Here is a 24,125-nt window from a genome sequence, read left to right as displayed (position 1 = left end):
GGCTATGTTTAGATATAGCATATGGATAACCATTATCATGACCCTTGTTAAGTTAAAAGCTGTAAGGTAAAGGTGATTAAATTACCCTGAAAATAGCCAAGGGCCCATAAAGTTAATCACACGGTATAATGATACAAAGCTAAATCCTATTTGAGACAAAGGGACATTGCAACCAGATCACAACACAAATTAGGGTGATATTGGGTCTTAAAAAAGAGATTAGGCATTGGCAGACTCCCACCGCCTAGCCCCAGAGATACAACGCTGAAATTCATCACTGATGTTGACCCAAGAAAAAGGCAGACGTGTAAGATCTTCAGAGCAGTGCATCACTGCTGCCAAAGGACTGATGAGCTTAGTGGCACGTCTTACTAGAAGAGAGAAAATACTGTATATAGAGGAACAATGAAGCACTTTGAGACCTTGATTGAGCTAATGCTTATGTTTCTGGGACATTCTATTCCCCTCACTAGCAGCAAGCAAAGATGCAGATTGCTGCATCTTGCCATAGTACAAGAGACAGCAGCCAGTATCTCCAGAAGCCATTTACGTCCTGCGCATGTACAGTAGTTAATTTTCTTTTCTCTTGTTCATGTTGTTCTCTCTCTCTCTCTCTGTGTCTCTGTGTGCACATGTGAAAATGGCATTAGCAGAAATACATTATAATAATTGTAGCATTATATTTGTATCTTCACATTTGGATTTTCCCAAGTGTTATTCACAGTGTATGTTTGTTTGTTGATTGTTGTTGTTATGGTTTTATTTGCATCCTGTTGACAACATTCCAACACAAAGAGCAAGCCATGTTAAACCTGGCCAAAGCAGAGTAAGGGAATACAAAGGACAGAGGACAATAAGAGAGTGCAGAGAGATGTATAGTGTAGAAACAGAATGCTTGATGGCCCATCGTCAGTGTCTTACGCATCCCGGCAGACTTGAGATGACCTTGAGATGACCTTGTGATGATCTTGTGATGAGTTTGAGAGAGAGCAGATAGATGTAGTGTAGAAACAGAATGCTTGATAGCCCATCGTCAGTATCTTACGCGTCCCGGCAGCCTTGAGATGGCCTTGAGATGACTTTGCGATGATGTTGTGATGACTTTGGAGGCACCGAGGCTCCTGCCCTCTGGAAGTGTGTTCACTGATGCTATAAAAAGGCTTTATCAAGTTCATGGTCTAGTTCATGCAGAACGACTTTGTTTTTGTATTGTCTAACAAGTCATAAGGGATTATATCACTTTATAGAAATGGGTGTATATATTAGATTAGATTGGTTAGATTCACCTTTATTGACATTGTGCAGGGCACTAAAGTACGAAATATATGAGTGTCCACTGACATATTGAATTATAATGCATAATGCAAAAGTAAAGTGATCATGTCAAAGGAATGAAAAAACATACATTATTTTTTTCCCTTTGCTGATCTCTTAAGAAACATCATTCCTTTCATAAGTAATCAAACCATTAACTTCAGCATTGTTGAACATTAATTGTACTGCATAGTCAGCCCTGTACAAACTACTATTAAGTATTGTTAAGTGCTATTAATCACAGTGCCTTTGTATTTCTTAATGATATGCATGAGCAAATACATGCTTTTCTGAGTGACTGACAAAATGATGTTCTCTTATTGAAACCTAATGTAAAGAACCACAAAAAATGAACTTCATTCATTGATGTAGTCGTACATGTTCAGCATTAGCATTAATTTATCCAACATCATTGTAAAAATCTACCAAATATATATTCTTTCCTTAAGGATGTATGCCTGTATAATTAATTTGTTTATTAATGGAGCTGCATGACAAATACTTTTTTTAATTGACCCATTCTGTGATGTCATTCATGTAAGTTAATGGAACCCTAAATATAGCACTACTAATAGCAAGCCTTTATCAACTATGGCTACTTATTGATCCATTTGTTTGTGTCATTCATGTTTGCTATCAGAGTGTAAATGCACTGCACTACCTGGACGTCGATACAAACAGAACCTGATACCCTGTTTTAATTTATTTTATTTGTTTGTTCTATTAATGTTTGTTAATGGACTCTAAATATAATGCATTTCCAAACTCTGACTCTATCAGAATCCCTTTTGTTTTGTAGATTAATTTGTTTATTTGTAAGGCTTCCAACCCCCTGTGTGGGGGTTTGGTTGGGCGGCTTAGGGTGGTGACTGGCCGGCCTATTGATGAGTAAGTGGACTGTCATCCACCAGCAGAGCAGGGCCACGCAGGGATCAATATCCCTCCCATGCATGCGCCTGAGGGTGGGGTCTAGGGTGTTATAAAAACAATGAGGTCTAGGGCGTTATAAAAACAATGACCTAGTACGTGACTCAAGAGCTGTAAACAGTGTTTTTGAGACTGCGTGCGCCTGAGGGTGGGGTCTAGGGTGGGGAGGGGTGGGGTGGAAGTGAGAGAGAGAGGGGCTCAATGTCCACCTCAAGCTGCTGTGTGGTTAGCGTTCAGGTGCATAATGGCCGCCGTGCATAATCACCCAGGTGGGTGCTACTGTACACATTGGTGGTGGCTAGTGAGGTCCCCCCTTCACTGTAAAGCACTTTGGGTGCCTTGATGAAGTGGTATATGAATGCAAGCTGTTGTTGTTGTTGTTGGAGGTGGGAGTAGGGCCAGGTAGGGGGAAGTGATGGTGGTGGTGGTGGGGGGGGGGGGGGGGGGGTCAATGTGATCCTCAGCAGGTCAGCACGTGGATTGTAGTTTCTCACCCCGACCCAGTGTGTGTCTGTGTGACGTTTGAAACTGAAGCTAAAGCACATGCACCCACAGTTTTTAAGGTTTGTATTGCATGAATGTAGATATAGAATTAACATGATTCTGGTGCTGTTTTCCAGAACATGTTTTTTTTTTCTTTCTTTTTTCCAAATGTAAAAGTGGATTCTACTGCTTACATGGTATTGAACATCACAGCTAGAAAAAGGTGTTGCTGTTTTCTCTCATGAGACATACTGGCATATAAGGCTTACATATGACACCCTCCTGGGAATCCACACAGAACTCTCCAGATTTCACAGGCCTTATCCGAAAACTGGGTAAATGCATGGGGTTTTGCCACATATCTGTGTCACAACAATACCTGTTGTCCTGAATGTGTCTAAAGTGGACCACTAGCTAGCTGGCGCCACCATTGCTATTCCTCTGTAACCAGCCTAAGGGTCATAAAAGTAGCTCTCGGCCAGGCCTTCAGAGCCCGCTCAGGAGGGGAGCATATCACCGTCATCAACGTCTGTGTGTGTGTGTGTAATGTGTGTTTATTGGCCATCTGCTCCACAGCAGCGCTGCACTTGCTGACGGGTCCGATTTCCTCTCCGTTCCCCTGTGGGACGCAACCATCTGACAGCGCAGGTTTCCCACCGGGCACTTAAAGGAGCCCGCGCAGACAAGGCTTCTGCAGCGGCCTGCCTGTGATCAGTTTGAGCGCGTTTCAGTATCCACGCTAACTGAACTTTTTCTGTTGTTTCATTTGTCAGAACACTCTACACCCCCCTCCCTCCACACACACAAACACACACATGCATACACACCTACACACACACACACATGTATACACATACAGTACATGCATATACACATACAAACACACACACACACATGCATACACACACACACACATACATGCATACACACGCACACACTCACACACACGCACACACACACACACACACACACACACACACACACACACACACACACACAAATGAGAGTGTGCAGCACACACGGGTGAACACACATACAAGCACTGAGGAGTTATGTTGTCTGTCTCTGGAATGAAATATTAACATGGTAAAGCAGGGGTGTGTAAAAATAGCGGCGTACCGTGCTGCGGCTATCGCTGTGCTGCCCTGCGCTGTGTTGTGCCAAAACTCTTGGTGGGTGCAACTATGCGGGAGGCAGAGTGGACCAGACAGAAAACAACCTGTCTATCCTCTCCCTCTCTCCCTGTCCTTATCTCACTCTCTTTTCTCTCTCTCTCTCTATTTATTTATCTCTCTCTATTTATCTCTCTTTATTTCTCTCTCTCTCTTTATTGTTCTCTCTTTCTCTCTCTCTCTCTCTCTCTCTCTGTATGTGTGTGTGACTATTTCTCCTCTCATGTATTTCTCCTGTTTTCTCCTCTTAGGTTTGTACTATTCCTTCTCTCTGTTCTCTATCTCTCTCTCTCTCTCTCTGTCTCTCTCTCTCTCTCTCTCTCTCTCTCTCCGTTCTCTCTCTCTCTGTCACTGTCTTCTCATCCCTCTTCGGGTTGGTAGTAATGTGGCTAATGAGGGGGTGTAGAGTGTTAAATCGTAAAGCTGGTCATGAGATTACAAATGTTATCAAAGCTGTTGTACAAAATGGCGCCTACATTTTACCTCATGTTGTGTTGAACCGCGTGGCTCAGCCTTACACACGCCCCAGACTCGAATCTGCACACAAACACACAACACCACGGAATCGGAGGTTGAGCGTGCTAGGAATCGAGCTAAACCCCAGGGTGATAGCTCTTGCCAGCACTAGTCTTAAAAGGTGATCTAAGCGATGTTACGCGGTTTCTAAGCTAAAACATTATTTGTCACATACAGCAGACATCACCTCACCATCCGCTAGCTGCCTGTGCCCTGAATAAACTGTAAAAAAAATGCAGTCTCTGTTGACAGCCCAGGCTCCACGGGAGGGAGTGGAAGGCAGGGGCGAGCTAGCTCTCTGTTTTGTTTGAATTTCAACAGAAGAATTACCCAACATCGCTTAGAGCACCTTTAAGGTGTCAGGGAGGGAGGTTTGCCAACATACACACTGGACCACTACAAACCAGCTTGCTACCATTACACTCACTTATTTTGTTTTCCTCTCCTGCTCTCTCTCCCTCTGCCTCTCCCTCTTGAGTCTCTCACCCCCATATCTGCAGCTTTACAGCTGTTCTGTGCCGATGTAGGGCACATAGCTATTGTATACAGGCCTGTAGGGGTCATTTAGTCGTGTCACCAGAGAGGTGTCTACAGCTTATGGGAGCCAGGCCACGCTCTGGTGAAAATGCCAGTTGTCCGTCGCCCCAGCTGTAAAAATAGCAGGAGATAATGGCTCACTCAGAGGCTCTCACTCTACACCCGGGCGGCCTTGCAGAGGTCACCTTGCTGCCCCATTTGCAGCGAGAGTTTACATTCTCTCTGTGTCTCTCTCTTGTCTTTTCCGTTCTTCCTGCAGGTGTGTGGTGTGCCCAGGCTCTGGAGATGTCCGTAGGAAAGGTGGGCGTGATCGAGGCGTTGAACGGCAGCACAGTGCTAATGCCTTGTGTCTACTCCAGCTGCATTGGCATCAAGAACCTCTACTTCAGCTGGAGCTACAACAGGACCGAGGTATATAGCTGCCACACACTTAGTCAGACTGCTGTCTTTCTTTGGCCCTTGAAAAAAATAGAATAGAATTGAAGCTTTATTTGTCATTGCATAAAATACAGAGTATCAACACAACGAAATTCAAGTTGCCACTCTTGGTCAGTGCTTTTTTAAAAAGAGCAATAAATAATTCATAAATAATAGGTAAACATACAGAAAAAACATCCCCAATATGCCCCGCCCTCTCTCTTACTCTCACACACACTCTCATCCACCCAGCCCCAAACGCAGCACAACATTTACACACAAAAAATACTCTCCAAACCCTCCCAGACAACACCAGAGCATATTTGCCGTCTACCCCGGAGTTGGAAAAGAGTATGCAGGCCCTTCTCTTCTCCGGGTGTGCAATAAGGCCCACTGTTAGCGTCTTTCACTGGGAATGGGTTACGCCAGAGCCATATAAAGGTAGAGTTGCGACAATGGGTGTTCAAAATTCGTTAAGGTCTCGTGGTTCATGTAAACTTTTAAATAATGCATTAAATAAGCTACTGTTCAATGAGAGACAGAGCCACAATTTTGGGTAATTGACAGACAATAAATGCATTGATATACAATATTTATAACACAGTGTAATTATTGTGTAAACTGTGTAGTTATCCTACCATTACAACAATATTAAATTAAATTCCAGACCGTAGCCTGCTAAATATCGGAAGGTGACATGTTCTTCTCCCTTTTACGTATGTGTCACTTAATATTAGTTTCTGTACAAAACCAAGACGGGAGATTCTTTAGAAAACGCAATAGCACCCACCCCATAAGTGTAGCCTAGTCCTTTCAAAATGATCGTTATAAAAACAATGACCTAGTACGTGACTCAAGAGCTGTAAACAGTGTTTTTGAGACTGCGTGTAGCCTACAAAAGCGCATGGAGATTTTAATTTTGCAACGAGAAACTGTAACACAGTCTGAGTGACTGACAAAATGATGTTCTCTTATTGAAACCTAATGTAAAGAACCACAAAAAATGAACTTCATTCATTGATGTAGTCGTACATGTTCAGCATTAGCATTCATTTATCCAACATCATTGTAAAAATCTACCAAATATATATTCTTTCCTTAAGGATGTATGCCTGTATAATTAATTTGTTTATTAATGGAGCTGCATGACAAATACTTTTTTTAATTGACCCATTCTGTGATGTCATTCATGTAAGTTAATGGAACCCTAAATATAGCACTACTAATAGCAAGCCTTTATCAACTATGGCTACTTATTGATCCATTTGTTTGTGTCATTCATGTTTGCTATCAGAGTGTAAATGCACTGCACTACCTGGACGTCGATACAAACAGAACCTGATACCCTGTTTTAATTTATTTTATTTGTTTGTTCTATTAATGTTTGTTAATGGACTCTAAATATAATGCATTTCCAAACTCTGACTCTATCAGAATCCCTTTGTTTTGTAGATTAATTTGTTTATTTGTAAGGCTTCCAACCCCCTGTGTGGGGGTTTGGTTGGGCGGCTTAGGGTGGTGTGACTGGCCGGCCTATTGATGAGTAAGTGGACTGTCATCCACCAGCAGAGCAGGGCCACGCAGGGATCAATATCCCTCCCGTGCATGCGCCTGAGGGTGGGGTCTAGGGTGGGGAGGGGTGGGGTGGAAGTGAGAGAGAGAGGGGCTCAATGTCCACCTCAAGCTGCTGTGTGGTTAGCGTTCAGGTGCATAATGGCCGCCGTGCATAATCACCCAGGTGGGTGCTACTGTACACATTGGTGGTGGCTAGTGAGGTCCCCCCTTCACTGTAAAGCACTTTGGGTGCCTTGATGAAGTGGTATATGAATGCAAGCTGTTGTTGTTGTTGTTGGAGGTGGGAGTAGGGCCAGGTAGGGGGAAGTGATGGTGGTGGTGGTGGTGGGGGGGGGGGGGGGTCAATGTGATCCTCAGCAGGTCAGCACGTGGATTGTAGTTTCTCACCCCGACCCAGTGTGTGTCTGTGTGACGTTTGAAACTGAAGCTAAAGCACATGCACCCACAGTTTTTAAGGTTTGTATTGCATGAATGTAGATATAGAATTAACATGATTCTGGTGCTGTTTTCCAGAACATGGTTTTTTTTTCTTTCTTTTTTCCAAATGTAAAAGTGGATTCTACTGCTTACATGGTACTGAACATCACAGCTAGAAAAAGGTGTTGCTGTTTTCTCTCATGAGACATACTGGCATATAAGGCTTACATATGACACCCTCCTGGGAATCCACACAGAACTCTCCAGATTTCACAGGCCTTATCCGAAAACTGGGTAAATGCATGGGGTTGTGCCACATATCTGTGTAGTTATCCTACCATTACAACAATATTAAATTAAATTCCAGACCGTAGCCTGCTAAATATCGGAAGGTGACATTTTCTTCTCCCTTTTACGTATGTGTCACTTAATATTAGTTTCTGTACAAAACCAAGACGGGAGATTCTTTAGAAAACGCAATAGCACCCACCCCATAAGTGTAGCCTAGTCCTTTCAAAATGATCGTTATAAAAACAATGACCTAGTACGTGACTCAAGAGCTGTAAACAGTGTTTTTGAGACTGCGTGTAGCCTACAAAAGCGCATGGAGATTTTAATTTTGCAACGAGAAACTGTAACACAGCTAGTCTAAGTCTAACATTAACTTGTCTGAGTTTTCTCCCCAACGTTTTCTCTGGTAGTTCTTCACTGATCTGAGATAATGAGCGAACTACCTTAAGTAGCTAGCGTCTCGGGAGAATAATTTTTTTTTAAAAGTTTTCGAACATCTCTCCAGTGTAATGATGGGCATGTGTTAACCGTAGCATTACCTACACAGTAACCCCATGGTAATGCGATGCGTGATCATAATAACATATAGTCCTTGATCAGGGGCGCCTTAATACCACCCGAGGCCCCTGGGCTATATGTTTTTTAAGGACCCCCCCCCCCCCCCCCATGCCTTTTTATGCTAATTATGCAAATTGCCCAAAGTGCAACTTTAACTAATTATTATTGATTATCATTATTATTATTAGGAGGCCCCTCATTGGTCGAGGCCCCTGGGCTGAAGCCCAGGTAAGCCCCTGCATTAAGGCGCCAGTGTCCTTGATAAATAACCAGGCTATGAACTCATAAACAACAGCATTTTGTCACCGTTTGTCATTCACCGTGCTGTGAATACAGCATTAAAGGAAAATTCCGGTGTGATATTGACCTAAAGTGTGTTGAAACATGATACCGAGTGTGAACGTATGTCTCATAGCCCATCTCGGCTTGTCCCCTGCACTCCAAAATCTGGCGCTAGTTAGCCGATGCTACCAACAGCTTTTTCAATGGTGGTGCTTCGGCATCGGGCTAGCCATGCAAATAAATCACTGTTTTACACCATTTACGAGGCTCAATGTATCTCCACACTTCATTGGTAGACTTCCGAGGGCCCTGACCAGGGGCGCCTTAATACCACCCGAGGCCCCTGGGCTATATGTTTTTTAAGGACCCCCCCCCCCCCCATGCCTTTTTATGCTAATTATGCAAATTGCCCAAAGTGCAACTTTAGGCAACCAAGTTGAATTCCACCCACTAGGCCAATAGATGACATTTCTGCAATAAAACTTTAGGGTACTCAACATTTCTGGGTTCATGAAATCACGACTAGACTACAGGAGTTTTTTTGAAATTCTGTCTACTTAACACACCAGTTTAACGCAGTTTGGGAGGGACAGAAATTTAGCCTACAGAACAAGCTGGCTCATGTGACGTGAACATGGCTACCTTATGCATTATCACTACACTACATGGAGACATATCTCACGTTAACAATGGAGAAAACATAACATAGACTATTATATGTGCGAATGGGTTAGCACAAACTTAGCTGTTGGTGATCACTAATTCATTTATTTGCGCCACAGCCCATGTTCTGCGTTCACTCCAATGAGACAAGTGAAATACATGTTTTTAAAGCCGTTTCATTTCCAGGCTATTTGTTACGATATTTACCTGCTATGCCTTCTATTTTCATGGACAGTTACAGGAATCCACGTCATTCGTTTATCGTTGCTTCAATCCTACCCACGTTATCTCCAGAGTTTGTATGATAAGTTTGTCAGTCAGTTTCAGCCTCTCCTCTAGCTCCTCTACCCCCCGTTGGGATTTATTACGTTTTGTTACATTTTGTTACATTTTAGAATTGGATAAGACAAAGGGGGCCTCTGCATGGATGTAGCCTAATTGTAGAGCAGTACGATGTGCTCAATTATTTAGGCTAGCTCCAGAGTAGGCTAATGACGCCGCGAATATGGACACGACGTTTATTATTATTGATTATCATTATTATTATTAGGAGGCCCCTCATTGGTCGAGGCCCCTGGGCTGAAGCCCAGGTAAGCCCCTGCATTAAGGCGCCAGTGTCCTTGATAAATAACCAGGCTATGAACTCATAAACAACAGCATTTTGTCACCGTTTGTCATTCACCGTGCTGTGAATACAGCATTAAAGGAAAATTCCGGTGTGATATTGACCTAAAGTGTGTTGAAACATGATACCGAGTGTGAACGTATGTCTCATAGCCCATCTCGGCTTGTCCCCTGCACTCCAAAATCTGGCGCTAGTTAGCCGATGCTACCAACAGCTTTTTCAATGGTGGTGCTTCGGCATCGGGCAAGCCATGCAAATAAATCACTGTTTTACACCATTTACGAGGCTCAATGTATCTCCACACTTCATTGGTAGACTTCCGAGGGCCCTGACCAGGGGCGCCTTACTACCACCCGAGGTCCCTGGGCTATATGTTTTTTAAGGACCCCCCCCCCCCATGCCTTTTTATGCTAATTATGCAAATTGCCCAAAGTGCAACTTTAGGCAACCAAGTTGAATTCCACCCACTAGGCCAATAGATGACATTTCTGCAATAAAACTTTAGGGTACTCAACATTTCTGGGTTCATGAAATCACGACTAGACTACAGGAGTTTTTTTGAAATTCTGTCTACTTAACACACCAGTTTAACGCAGTTTGGGAGGGACAGAAATTTAGCCTACAGAACAAGCTGGCTCATGTGACGTGAACATGGCTACCTTATGCATTATCACTACACTACATGGAGACATATCTCACGTTAACAATGGAGAAAACATAACATAGACTATTATATGTGCGAATGGGTTAGCACAAACTTAGCTGTTGGTGATCACTAATTCATTTATTTGCGCCACAGCCCATGTTCTGCGTTCACTCCAATGAGACAAGTGAAATACATGTTTTTAAAGCCGTTTCATTTCCAGGCTATTTGTTACGATATTTACCTGCTATGCCTTCTGTTTTCATGGACAGTTACAGGAATCCACGTCATTCGTTTATTGTTGCTTCAATCCTACCCACGTTATCTCCAGAGTTTGTATGATAAGTTTGTCAGTCAGTTTCAGCCTCTCCTCTAGCTCCTCTACCCCCCGTTGGGATTTATTACGTTTTGTTACATTTTTTTACATTTTAGAATTGGATAAGACAAAGGGGGCCTCTTCATGGATGTAGCCTAATTGTAGAGCAGTACGATGTGCTCAATTATTTAGGCTAGCTCCAGAGTAGGCTAATGACGCCGTGAATATGGACACGACGTTTATTATTATTGATTATCATTATTATTATTAGGAGGCCCCTCATTGGTCGAGGCCCCTGGGCTGAAGCCCAGGTAAGCCCCTGCATTAAGGCGCCAGTGGCCCTGACATTTAAAACGAGACATTGATAACTTTAAAAAAGCACTGGTAGTTTACTTACAAGACAATTTATACAGACAGTATCTTCACAAAGTTTAGCATTTGCAGCCATCTTGAATGTAGTCACGATAAGTCGAGCGACGAGTAAGAATGAACAGGTATGATAAGGGATCAGATTCCAAAAATAATTCCGTGGAAATGCATAGATTCCAGTTGCTGCTACTGGAAGAAACTGGAATCCATGCATTTCCTCTGAATTATTTTTGGAATCTGATCCCTTATCATACCTGTTCATTCTTACTCGTCGCTCGACTTATGTGAATTGAACCAGGGATGTAGTGGAGGCTAAACACAAGTAAACTCAGTTTATCCACCTGAAATTTCAGAACTAGTAGAGTGTATCCCCCACTTATTAGAGTTTATCCACCTGTCAAAAGAGTTTAGTTAGTAAGTAAGTATATATACTCTTTTGATTATTTGGTCTCTGCATTTATCCCTGAATTAGTGAAAGAGACTCAGCACACAGTTTATTCACCAATTGCAACTTTCAACATTCAAAAATTACACTGTATTATCCACATTCACAATATGTAAACTCATCAACACTCCCAGAACCATTTAATACCATACCATTGGTATTGTAACATTGGACAATAACCTCCACTATCATCAAACATGTTCTGAATGCCTTTTTTCCACCTCCACCACCTCCATGCACTGCATATGTTGCACACCCTCTTCCATGTGTCCATAGGCTTATTATATACTGTATCGTAACACCTCCATTTATCACCCATTTCGTCCGAAAATTCTAAAACAACAATGTTTTTTTAATACTTCAAAATAACATTTGATAAATGAACCTTAAATTTTTCAGTAGGTGTGTAGATTTGAACAAAATCTGGTTTGGTTCTTACCGGGGCTTTTACTGCCTGAAATATTCGATTTTGTTTACCGCGCTCGGAGGTTAGTGCTGGCTTGGTGAGTCGTCTACTTCCACCCTTTCAACGGCACATGAACGGTTAGACTGAGAATTCTCGTCGCTACCTCAAAATTACACTGGAGCTCCAAGCGGATTTGTACACGCAGCCTTACAACACTGTTTATAGCTCTTCGAGTCACGGTAAAATGTAATTTTTGGTACATAGCTAATTTAAGGCCCTTACACACTGCCAAATCCCCGCAAAATAATGTACCAAATTCGCGGAACGCCTGTCCTTTTCACATAGGCGGAACGGCGGGACAAAGTGTCTCGCCAAATTGACTACCAACCACCCTAGACATTTTGCCGAATTGATAAGTTCCAGCACCAGTGTGAAAACGTTAAGGCGGAAAGGGAGGACGTGGGCGGGCGTTTTGATGACACTACATATGTCCAACCCACAACAGGAGATTTAAAATCTGACAAAATCAAAAGCAGCAATAGCAGAGATAGCACGTAAGGACAATGAACTCCTTTATGGTCTATAAGTTACCCTCATTTACCCATAGTTAGTCCACTGTTATTTCCGTCATGCAATCTTCTCAATATGAGCTAGTTAGAGATAGAAGAATATGGCAAGGCTATCTTAGTCTGACTAAATTCAAAGTTTCACTCCAGAAACACTTTGTTGTAGCCAAAACTTGCGACAACAGTCTTTACCCTTACAAACTGTCATGTAATATACAGTTTCTGGCATCCATAACAAAAGCATTTGTAGATGAATGATCAACATAGCTAACTCATCTTTAGGGAATAGCAATGTTGTTCTCCTTCAATAACATGACGCACAACTTTATTTCAGGCATGAAAACGGGTCAGGGGTGAAAAAGGTGAGAAGGGCGCGCAAAGAGGGAAATGGCCGTTTCATAGCAAAACAGGCGCGAGTGACATTGTTGCCAATAGTGCATAGCTTCCATGGAGTATGAAGTTGCCTAAAACCAGAGATTTATGAAGAAAACAAACTACAAAATGACTAATTTTTACAAAAAAAAACCAAACATATTATTTCTTCTTTTTGGCTTGGGCCTAAGTGTGAAGGAGCCCACTTGTGCTGTTTGGCAACATGCTTCAGCCTGGTCCTCCTCTCCTCCTCAGTAATCTACATGAGTTTTCTTTCTTTCTTTCTTTCTTTGTGTCAGAAGTTGTCAGACATTTCTGAAGATTTCATAGGCCTAATGGACACTTCATAGTAGACTATTAGAATAAGTCTGAATATTTGTTGGACCAAACCAGGTAATAAATAAACTTGGGTAGGGTAGACTAGGCTTTAATTTGTAAAATTGGTTTTAAATGTTTTAACCTGCAGCTAGGCTACTTACAGATTGTGGCATTGTGCTAGTGTGTTTAACCAACAAATAAAGTTGTGTGAACAGTGTTCACATTACATGTTAAACCCTGTAGACACAGACTAGGCCTACTGATCAGGCCACTGAACATTTCTTAAAAGACAGCATTACCATGTCAAACACTGCTTTTGTCTCTGAACTCGACAAAACGCACCAGCCCAGTTTAGGAGCATTTAATTCAACTATTTAGTTATTCCCAATTTTCCATAGCCTACGTGCACAAGTAGTTTGAGTAAAACTTTTGATCTTCGTTATCTCACTGCTTGTTGACATCTTATCGTGTATGGTATTATTTCATGATCGCTAAATGTTTGATTATTTTTAATGATATCAGTTAACTTCATTCAACTGCGCTTGTATGTAGGCTCTGCCGTTCAGTTGTGGACGTTCGTAAATTGCGTTTATGGGCGGAGAAAGGCAGAGAAAGGCGCAGTTTACACTAGTTTGATAAATACGACGGAAACTTGGGTCTGACAGCGTTCGCAATCTGCTGTTTGTCCATGACGCTGATAACGCTATGTTTGCAAATGTATGTACATCTGGCCCTGAGTCTTTCATCTGAACTGCTTCCTGCTTCTCTTCAATTTCCCTTCCAAATTACTTTTTATTGTCCAAAAACGCAATGGCAAGAATCCGACATTCTAAGCATTGACACATGCACTATAATGCAAAGCAATTTCATTTGCATTTATAGGGTAGGCTACTAAAAATGTGCGGAGCAGCTAACCAAAGTGCAGTTGGTTCTCCCGCCATGGTTTTGAAAATCATACACCTGCTGCATCTGATGGCGCACGCATAAGGCCTACGACTGTCACTCTACACGCCATGTTTTAATTTGCTAGCTGGTTCTGCCTCCAAAATGCTGGATTACCGGTATGTGAACAGATCAGCAGGCCGGCAAATTTTCACCTCGTTTTCAGACACACGATGCAGCAAATAAACGTCTCCTCCTCCCGCAAATTTTGTGTGATCTCTGTGTGAAAAGGCCTATAGATACACTTATGGTGTGGGTGCTTGCGTTTCTTTAGGAATCCGCTGTCTTGGTTTGTATAGAAATTAATAGTAAGTAACACATACACGTAAGAGGACGGAAATACGGGGCTGGTGGTAATAGAGGGCGATCCGATATATATTGTGGTTATGGTGATAGTTCTTAGCAGATGCTTGTGGCAGCCGTGGCCTACTGGTTAGCACTTCGGACCTGTAACCAGAGGGTTGCCGGTTCGAACCCCGACCAGTAGGCACGGCTGAAGTGCCCTTGAGCAAGGCACTTAACCCCTTACTGCTCTCCGAGCGCCGCTGTTGATGCAGGCAGCTCACTGCGCTGGGATTAGTGTGTGCTTCACCTCACTGTGTGTACACTGTGTGCTGTGTGTGTTTCACTAATTCACAGATTGGGATAAATGCAGAGACCAAATTTCCCTCATGGCATCAAAAGATGTTTAAATGTTTTAACCTGCAGCTAGGCTACTTACAGATTGTGGCGTTGTGCTAGTGTGTTTAACCAACAAATAAAGTTGTGTGAACAGTGTTCACATTACATTACTTATACTTATGCTTTTATCCAAAGCAATGTAAAAATATAGCGGCAATGGCAGGCCCGAGCGGTTCGCGACCCATGACATTTCGGAATCCAACAAAGCACTGACATGTGGTGCGTTTGTCAAATGTATATGTGTGTGCTATTTGGTTTTGCATGTTTTCTACATAGGAAGCACTTGCTCACATTCTGTTGGGTGTGACGTTTTACACTGACGGTAGTCACTAGATGGTACTACACCACATATGTAGGGTACAATGATGGAAATACGGGGCTGTAATAACTTCCAAGTTATTAGTTTATGACTTTTTGTGATATGCAGTGCAATGCAGATAACAGTTGATCCTAAAAACCCTGCTTTAAGCCTATCCACTGGGGATGACCTAGCCTAGAAATCTAGACACACCCTAGCGGCGGCAAATTAATTTGCTCAGCCTGTACGTCTAGTATCGAACCATAGGAATTTCTATTGGCTTAACACCGTGGATGTTCTCCAATCACAGCGCTCTATTTCGTTAGAGAGTCTTAAGGCGGGCTTAACAGGATAACGACATCCTGCGACGGTGAACAACAAGGAAGGTGGCTATGGCGAACGAAGAGCGGTTGTTTGAATCGCTGTTGGCGTCAACTTTGGAGGAGTTGGACTTGTGCTTTTCTTTGAAAGTAGAGCAACACAATGCACTTAAGTCATTCCTTTCGAAGAAGGATGTATTTGCCTTTTTGCCGACCGGATATGGTCGTAGCGCTGGCCTATTGCATGCCTAGGCAGTTTGAAAGACAATTATCTGCCCGCCCCTTGGATTAAGCAGGTGAATGATTCGATTCCAGACTATACATTTCAATGATATAGGATGGCCCGCCAGGCTAGGGATGACCCCCATCCCCTAATATTCTTAAGGAGGTCCACATCCCTACCAACTTTTGTGTGTGGGGATGAAAATATTTGCTGACCACAAGACTCAATGACATAAAGGGGTGCTGTGGAGTCCCTGGGCCACACCTGGGGCAAAATCTCTGTCCCCAAATAGAGACTATGTGGGATGATATGGGTGGCACATTGCATGAGTTTTCACCTGGTAACCAGGGCTTTGAACCGGTTCAAGGAACGAAAACGAAAACCGGGAACTTTTTGTATTTTACAGGGAACAGGAACGAAACCGGAAACGTTATTATTTTTTATGTTCTGGAACAGGAACACTTATTTAAAAATAATGGTAACCGGTTAATACCGGTTTTATTTGGTTCCTCAAAGTTTTCGTTGCCTAATTAACTAAAAGTAATTATTTTCCTGCGCACGTTACCATGACGGCTGAGGTTCACTTGTGTGACATCACATCAGACATTCGCTGACTGAATGGAGAGAGAGCGGTGGATTACAAAGTCTCCACTCCACATCTTAAATAAGAGGTAAATTACGATCCATCGTTAATTAAAATGCTCATTCCAAACACAATAACAATAGCTATATTTGTCGACTCCACGTTAATGATGGACTAGCGAACATTTGGCTAAATGGCGCCAACACCTCTGTTTGCCTAATGCACAGATGGCTTGTTACGGTATGAGTAGGCCTACTGGATGGCCTTTTCCCCCGACAGTTGGAATTTGTTGTTGCCGAGTTAGTGCAGGGGCGCCTGCAGGAATTAATGCTATGGTACGCACACCCACCCCCCCCCGAAAAAACCGTTCACGCGTGGACAGTATTTTCCCTTTAGGTTCGTGCATACATAGCATAACAACATCCACATGCAATAATGCAACAACAACGTCTACAATTACCTATTCATTTGGGCAACTTTATACATCCCTATACAGGCTAAAGCTACCTTTAGTTGTGTTATAGCTACTGTAACGTCTGGCTTTCCATGATCCATGATGAGTATTGAGTTAGTGAATTAGCTCAACATTGTGTGCTGATAACCATATAGAAAGCCGAGTAAAAGAAAAACAAGTAGCCTATGCGTGCCTGCGTGCGTATTCTCTCCTGCTCAAACATGTGTGCGCGTTAATTTTGATAAGTGTTCACTAACTTTACTTAATAGAAAATTGTAAATAGCCTGATGGCATGCAACTAATGGGATACTGTGCAGTGTGCATAGTTGGAAAGGTATGGTAGGCCAATATGGTGTGAATATACACACACACAAGGTAAATTTTCTCTCGTTGTTGAGTGATGGTACGCACAGTGCGTTCGGACATACACCTGCAGGCGCGCCTGCCCTAGTGGCATAACCAAGTGTCTTAATAATGTTGTTACGTTTGTGTGGAAATTTTCTCTTTTAACAATAAACTACACATTTGAAATAATTGTAGGCCTATTTAATTATTATTAATAATAATATAATAATTATTATTTAATAATGATTGTAATATTATTACATTTGGTTTAAGCTGGATGAGAAAGATGTGACATAATTCTCAGTGGCGATTGCTGCTCTTTGGAACAGGGGAAGCTCTGATAAAAATGGTAAATTATTAAATTAATATTATTAAGGTGCTATATTGTTCTTTGAGGGCAAAAAGTATCCCAAACAGTAGGCTATAGAGTTGGCATGGCAGACATGGCATGTAGCCTACACAAGCTACCTAATTTAGCCTAAATACACAACTGGAACAAAAGCAAGTCACAAACTCTGTAACTCCACATTACGGTTTTATTTACAGTATGCTATTTACAAAGACAAATAGAAACCGACTGTATTGCTCCCAAATTATGAGAATTTGAGCTGTAACTTGCCTTGTCTCTCGGCTTCACCTGCCAACACTAACGTTAACGCATCCCTGTCTTGAACTTGAACCACTTCCTGTCAGATCGCGACATATGCTGTCAATCAAAAAGAGTCCAGCCTCTATAACGGTTCCTCCAATCATCATACAGAAGCTTGGCGTCCGGGCCATCCCACTGTCCCATTCACTCCCAGAGACGCCGGGCTTCCCTGGAAATGACGATTTTGTGGCGCTTGTCCAATAAACGTGTAGCTTTTCTGCACTGAGATCAGCCCACTTTGTAGTGCCATTGAAAGCCAGTGAAGCCGAGCGTCTATGGGTTTTTTGCATGGTTTTTTGATAGATCGTGTTGTTACAGCAATGTATTACGGGTGCGAAATCACGATAAATGACCGGCAAAACCTTATTGCTGAACAAACTAGCCATGAAGTTGAAAATTTTTTCAGCATGTTCTAGTTGGAATAGTAGGCTAGAAGCTAATGTAATAGTGTTATTTGATGCGATTTTCCGTGATATTTTAGAGGAGGCTGAGCTTCCCCTGTAGTCTTAGAGCAATCGCCTCTGATAATTCTATAGCATTAAAAAGCTGACAAGAACGAAATTAACCGTTCCGGGAACAGTATTTTTTTGTTCTAACCGGTTCGGGAACGTCAATTTATTGGTGGAACTCATAACCGGAAACGTTATAATTCCGTTTCTGTTCGGAACGAACCGATTGGGGAAACAAATCGGTTCAAAGCCCTGCTGGTAACCATTGATTTCAGCCTACCAATGTGGCATGAACAGAAAATTAAACAGGAGATCATGGACCCTGGGAACATAGGACCTTGGGAACATAGGACCATGGGAACAATAGGGCCCTGGGAACATAGGACCTTGGGAACATAAGACAACTTTACATCTTGCGTGACATCAATAAACGTTTATTTAGGTGGGAATTAAGATACTTGTATGTGACAATGATTTGCATTATCTCGCATTGTAGTCATGAAAATATCTGTTTTTATCCTTATATTTAAAATGGACAAACAGAATATCTAATATTCTAATATTAATATTTGTTTGGAGTCACATGCATACTATTGTCTTTGGATCAAAGTGTGTGAATTGAGTTCGGATTTATCCAATCTGGTTTTTTATTCTACTTTCTATTTCTATTACTTTTTGCACGTATTTCCACACATCATATTTTTCATCAGAATTAAACATGCAGGCATTCCAGTTCATGGTCACAACAGAACTCCTTGTCAATGTTGTTGGATTGCTTGGACCAGCACCTTTAGGGGCAGCCGTGGCCTACTGGTTAGCGCTTCGGACTTGTAGCCGGAGGGTTGCCGGTTCGAACCCCGACCAGAACCCCTCACTGCTCCCCGAGCGCCGCTGTTGTTGCAGGCAGCTCACTGCGCCGGGATTAGCGTGTGCTTCACCTTCACTGTGTGTTCCCTGTGTGCTGTGTGTGTTTCACTAATTCACGGATTGGGATAAATGCAGAGACCAAATTTCCCTCACAGGATCAAAAGAGTATATATACTTATACTTATACTTATACTTATTCACATCTGCAGATTTTTCACTGGACTTTGGTTGCAGCCTGGAAATACTAGTAAAAGACGCATAGCACAAGCGGTGCCAGACCAAGTGTTGTCCTGTGTTCTGGACAACAAGCACTCGGTCAATTGATTCTCTGTTTTGAGGATTGTGAAGACAAGGAGTACTGTTGTGACCATGAACTGGAATGCCTGCATGCCAAGAAGTGAACATGAAGTGAAAGTGAATATTGGCAGCCTCAGAATATGACCAGATCCTTTCAGTCCATCTTGCCTGTGACTAGGGCAGGCTGGTGGCAGTTCCTGGGGATGGCAGAGGACTAATATTAGCCACACAAATAAGGCTTTGTGCCAAGAGAGATGAGCAAGCCATTAGGAATGTCTGATCAGCAAGGTTAGAGGTCAAAAAGAAGAAAATAGATGGAAGAACTAGGCAACTATGCATTATAAAGTATGGAGAAGGAGATAGAGGATATTCTGTCTGTTCTGAGTGAGAACAACTGGGCCAGCTCTCCAGGGCAGCCCTAGGGTTAGGCAGGGGGCTGTGGCTCCCTCCAAGCCCTAGGGTTAGGGCTAGGTTTGGGGTTAGGGCTAGGGTTAGGTTTTGGGATAGGGTTAGGTCTGAGGTGTGGGTGGGTGTTTGCAGGAAGCGTGGGGCCCTGTGAGGGGAGCTGTGCTGGAGTCAATGCGCTCCTTCCGCTCATATAGCCTAGGCCACGGAGGGGAGTCTCCGTTGTGTGTGTGAGAGCGGGACAAGGAGAGGCTGTGTGAGTTTTATGCTGCTGCAGGTAGTCTAACTAACGAAAGAAGACCATAATCTATGTGAAATAACAACAAAATAGAAACGTAATAGCCTCTATGGTGGTCACACTAGAGGGGGCACAGATTTTATTTGAGGGGGCACCGCCACAAGTACGGCAGACAAATCCCTATTCCCTAAACAGAATAACCACCTTGCGCCTCCTCCGGTGCTCGGGCCCTAATAATCCTTCCAAAAACAATAGGGCCTTGCGCCATTCGGTGCTTGGGCCCTAATAACAACAAACATAAACATTAATGAATCTCACTGCCTCCTCCCAACAGCCACTGTGTGAGGGCTTGATACCAATGGAGGGCATTGATCCTCATGTGGTCATCCTGAACGAGCGCGTGGAGTTTGTGGGTTCCAGTAAGACGAGCAACATCTCCATCATCTTCAAGAACATCACCTTTGAGGACGCGGGGGACTACATCTGCTTCGGCAAAAACCCCAAGGAGAAGGGCCGCAACCACAGTGCCACCCTGACCCTCATAGTTGTCGATGAACGTAGGTTCTCCCCAAAACATTAGGGGCTGTTTTTTTTCCTATGCATGTATCATGCCGGTTGCTAGACTAAAAGCATTTTCCAGTGGAGATTCTAGGACTAGGATTAAAGGTGTTATATGTAAGAATGACCACTAGTGTTTAAAACGGGCATTGCAGTCCAAAATCAAAACATTTGAGAGCATTAAATACTGTAGGCTAATCTGGCAGTCCAAAGCAAAATCAAAACATTTGAGAGCATTAAACAGGCTAATCTGGCAGTCCAAAGCAAAATCAAAACATTTGAGTGCTTTAAATAGGCTAATCTGGCAGTACAAAGGTTGAAATGCTACTACTGTAGCATTCGCTGGCTGCAAATGAACGTTTGAATTGTGAATATCCTGGCTGTACCATTGTTGTCAGTGAAGCCAGAATTAGCATGTTTCTTTAATGTTAGATGTCATGTTATGGTCACTGTACGATTTATTACAGTATATGTCTTATATATAGCACCTAGCACATATAGCACCTTTAATCCAGCTACAGGGACCTGGCCCTAAATCATCACAATGCACACACCAAACAATAACCAACGTTTTTACAAGAGGGAACACACACTCTAAATGTTTTTCTCTTTGTTAACTTAAAATTGATGTAATCAACATTTAATACTCTTCATAAAGTTCATCATTATCTTAATGTTTCTGTCTTTTCTCATTTGTAAAACACTTTGAATTGTTATTGTGAATGAATTGTGCTCTATGAATAAATAACCTTGCCTGACCTTTCACTTTTCAACACTTTCGAGCTGTGTGATGCTAACCACTCTCTGTCCTTGTGGCCTATCTTCTCTTCCCAACACCACACTCCTGGTCTGGGTAGTGCGGGAAGTGGACAACACACTCACCGTTATCATCATGTCAGTGGTTGGAGGGGTCATCGGATTCATTGTCTTAGCCATGGTCATCAAATCCCTTGTGCTCCACATTCTCGGCAAGGTCCAAGAGAAAAAGTAAGTTGACAATGTGTGTGTGTGTGTGTGTGAGTGTGTTTGTGTAGGTGTGTCTGTGTGAAAATGGCAGTAATCGTTAAAAAAAATATTTTGTAATGTTGTGACTTTTTATTGTTGTTTTTTTTTTCTCTCAAGACTGTCTTGCCAAGAAAGTGAAACAGAAAAGGGTAGGGAAGGGGAATCTATGCAGTGCTATACATAGATTCTGATGTGCATAGAACTGCACATTGGTCATGTTGGTTACATTTAAATGTTTCTATGGTGTCTGGCATAACACAGTGGCATTATGTCATTATGACAGCAAATTTTAGGTGAAAGGTTTCCTGGTTTGTTTTGGAATGTAAAAATACTAATATTTCAGCCAAAGGCCTATGGCCATTTAAGCATTGTGACTGTGACTGTTTTTTTTTTTTTTGTGTGTTTTGTGAAGTTCCAATTGCCTGACAATTAACATTTGAATTGTGTTTACAATAATGACATTACATTTAAATTAATAGAATCTCTCTCTCTCTCTCTCTCTCTCTCTCTCTCTCTCTTTCTGTCATTCAGCAAAGAGTGCCTTGTGAGTTCTTCAGGGAATGACAACACAGAGAATGGTCTCTCCGGCTCCAAAGCAGATAACAAAGCAACACCAAAGGCATGAAGGCGTGTATGTTTCTACATACCACTCCATGTATATATGTATACATGCAAGTGTATATACATATATAAATATATGGTGAAGAAGATGTGTATAGACAGAGATTACTATAATGGACTGCTTTATTCTCTTGACCCTAATGGGGAATTGTACTTCATGGATTGGAACATATGATTATTATTTTTTTAAATTATTATTATTATTATTATTATTATTATTATTATTATTATTATTATTATTATTATTATTATGATTGCGCTTGAGACTTGGATTTATAGGAAAGTGTCACGGGCTGGATTCATAAACATTGCTATGCTAGCTTCACCCTTAGCAACAAACAACAACAGATCCTCTCCTGTTTACATGGGCTGAAGACTGGGTTCAGTATAGACATTCAGATTCAGATCCAGTAATGACTGTAGATTTCAGTGGGTGTGTGCGGGGAGAGACAGAGGAGCTTTTTAGATGTGTTGCCCCTTGTCCCTCTGAGTTAGCACTGGACACCCACAGCCTCCACACACACTGCCAAAGGTCTGTCAGCATCTTCGCTGGACAGGTTCAACTCAGCTCACTGCAGCACATGAAGAACAGTTCATTTTTTTTTACCGTATAGTAACATAAAGCTCATATTTGTAAACACTTACATGCATTCCAAAGTAACACTACTGAGGGGGAAAAATCTAGGCAAGCAAAACAAGACCCTTCTTTCAGTGCTGTCTACACCATTGCTCTGCTTATCAGATATTCCTCAAGCAGTGGAGGCAATGACATGATTAAAACACACGTTAGACCTCTCAGCACATATCCTAGACCCTACTCTACAGTCTACAGTCTGTTAAAGGTGCAGGAAGTGTAGAATGATAAATAAAAACCCACACAAATGAGCCCTTGACGCTGGAGGGTGGAGCTGTTTCTAAATCCAGCCCTGCACAGACTTTTCCTTTCGCTTTAGATGCGTCACAGGTGCCTGCACATGCTTCTGACTTCCTTACGCTTTTATGGAATCTTCCTTCCTTCTGCTACTCACACACACACACAAAATATATATACGCTAACGTTTTAATCAAAGATTTTAAAAAATATATAGAGATTTTAATGAATATATAAAAACATGGAGGAATAGTAAGAAAAAAAAAGACAATCCCCCAGAACATGATCCCATCCCTCATGAAATGAATGGACTATTATGACGCTGCTTTGAGAACAAAACAAAACAAAAAGCATTTTTTGCATGTTGAATGATTTTATATAGACATACTGTATGTACACTGCACCATATGAGACCCACCATGTACAAGTTCACTCTCTATTATGTTTTGGTTTCTCTATCAAAGCCTGCTCTGTCTATGTAAATCCAAACACCAACTGTACACATTGGAAAACCCAGTTTGACTTGATGCCAGACAAACTCTATTTTGTGTGGGCCGTTTTGTAGGGGCAGGGGTTCTCAGTTGTGCGTCTGGCCACTGTCTGGCACACCATAGCATCCGTCTGTCTTTCTCTAGCACACCTGCTAATTCTGGTCAGTGCTTTTGGCCATGGTTGACGGGTTATTGCTAAGTAGTGACAGAAGGAAGAAGCTTTGGTGCGGATTAAGTGTTAGCCCCTGCTGAGCGGGATGTGAAACTATTCTTCTTCTTCTTCTTCTTCTTCTTCTTCTTCTTCTTCTTCTTCTTCTTCTGATATACTGTCTGCCCACCAGTCTCATAACTGCCCATTGCCACCCCAATGTTCAGCCCTTTAAATACCTTTTGTTGTCTAGAAACTTGAGTTAAGTCCAGAGGAATACTCATCCTTACATAAGCATAGCAGTTGTGGTATTCATCTGTACTTTCAGAAGGCAAGAACCATATGATCAGCCATAGAAACGTAGGAACTTAGAAACGTAGCTTTATCCTGTTTGCAACCAGTGAAGTTAAAGAATACCATCAATGTTGAATAGTTTATATCAATGTAATGATGGTCTTACTGATATCC

At 42.2% G+C, this 24,125-nt stretch overlaps 1 protein-coding gene across 1 annotated transcript in view; it reads left to right on the top strand.

The window, feature by feature from the left end:
• scn4ba (sodium channel, voltage-gated, type IV, beta a) overlaps positions 1–23,050 on the top strand; it is a 41,904-nt gene extending 18,854 nt beyond the window's left edge. Inside the window, exons 3-6 of the mRNA XM_076282818.1 lie at positions 5,209–5,360; positions 20,298–20,520; positions 21,379–21,508; positions 22,058–23,050. Of these exons, the coding sequence (XP_076138933.1) occupies positions 5,209–5,360; positions 20,298–20,520; positions 21,379–21,508; positions 22,058–22,151 (599 nt within the window). The 3' untranslated portion in view covers positions 22,152–23,050. The remainder of the gene's footprint in view (positions 1–5,208; positions 5,361–20,297; positions 20,521–21,378; positions 21,509–22,057) is intronic.
• Positions 23,051–24,125: the final 1,075 nt, after the last annotated feature.

Source organism: Alosa pseudoharengus, unplaced genomic scaffold (assembly GCF_046254945.1).
Source record: "Alosa pseudoharengus isolate Yale_2024_CS ecotype anadromous, Long Island Sound unplaced genomic scaffold, YU_APseudo_1.1 YU_APseudo_1.1_scf_13, whole genome shotgun sequence".
Lineage (NCBI taxonomy): Eukaryota > Metazoa > Chordata > Actinopteri > Clupeiformes > Clupeidae > Alosa > Alosa pseudoharengus.
This window is presented reverse-complemented; position numbering and strand designations above follow the sequence as displayed.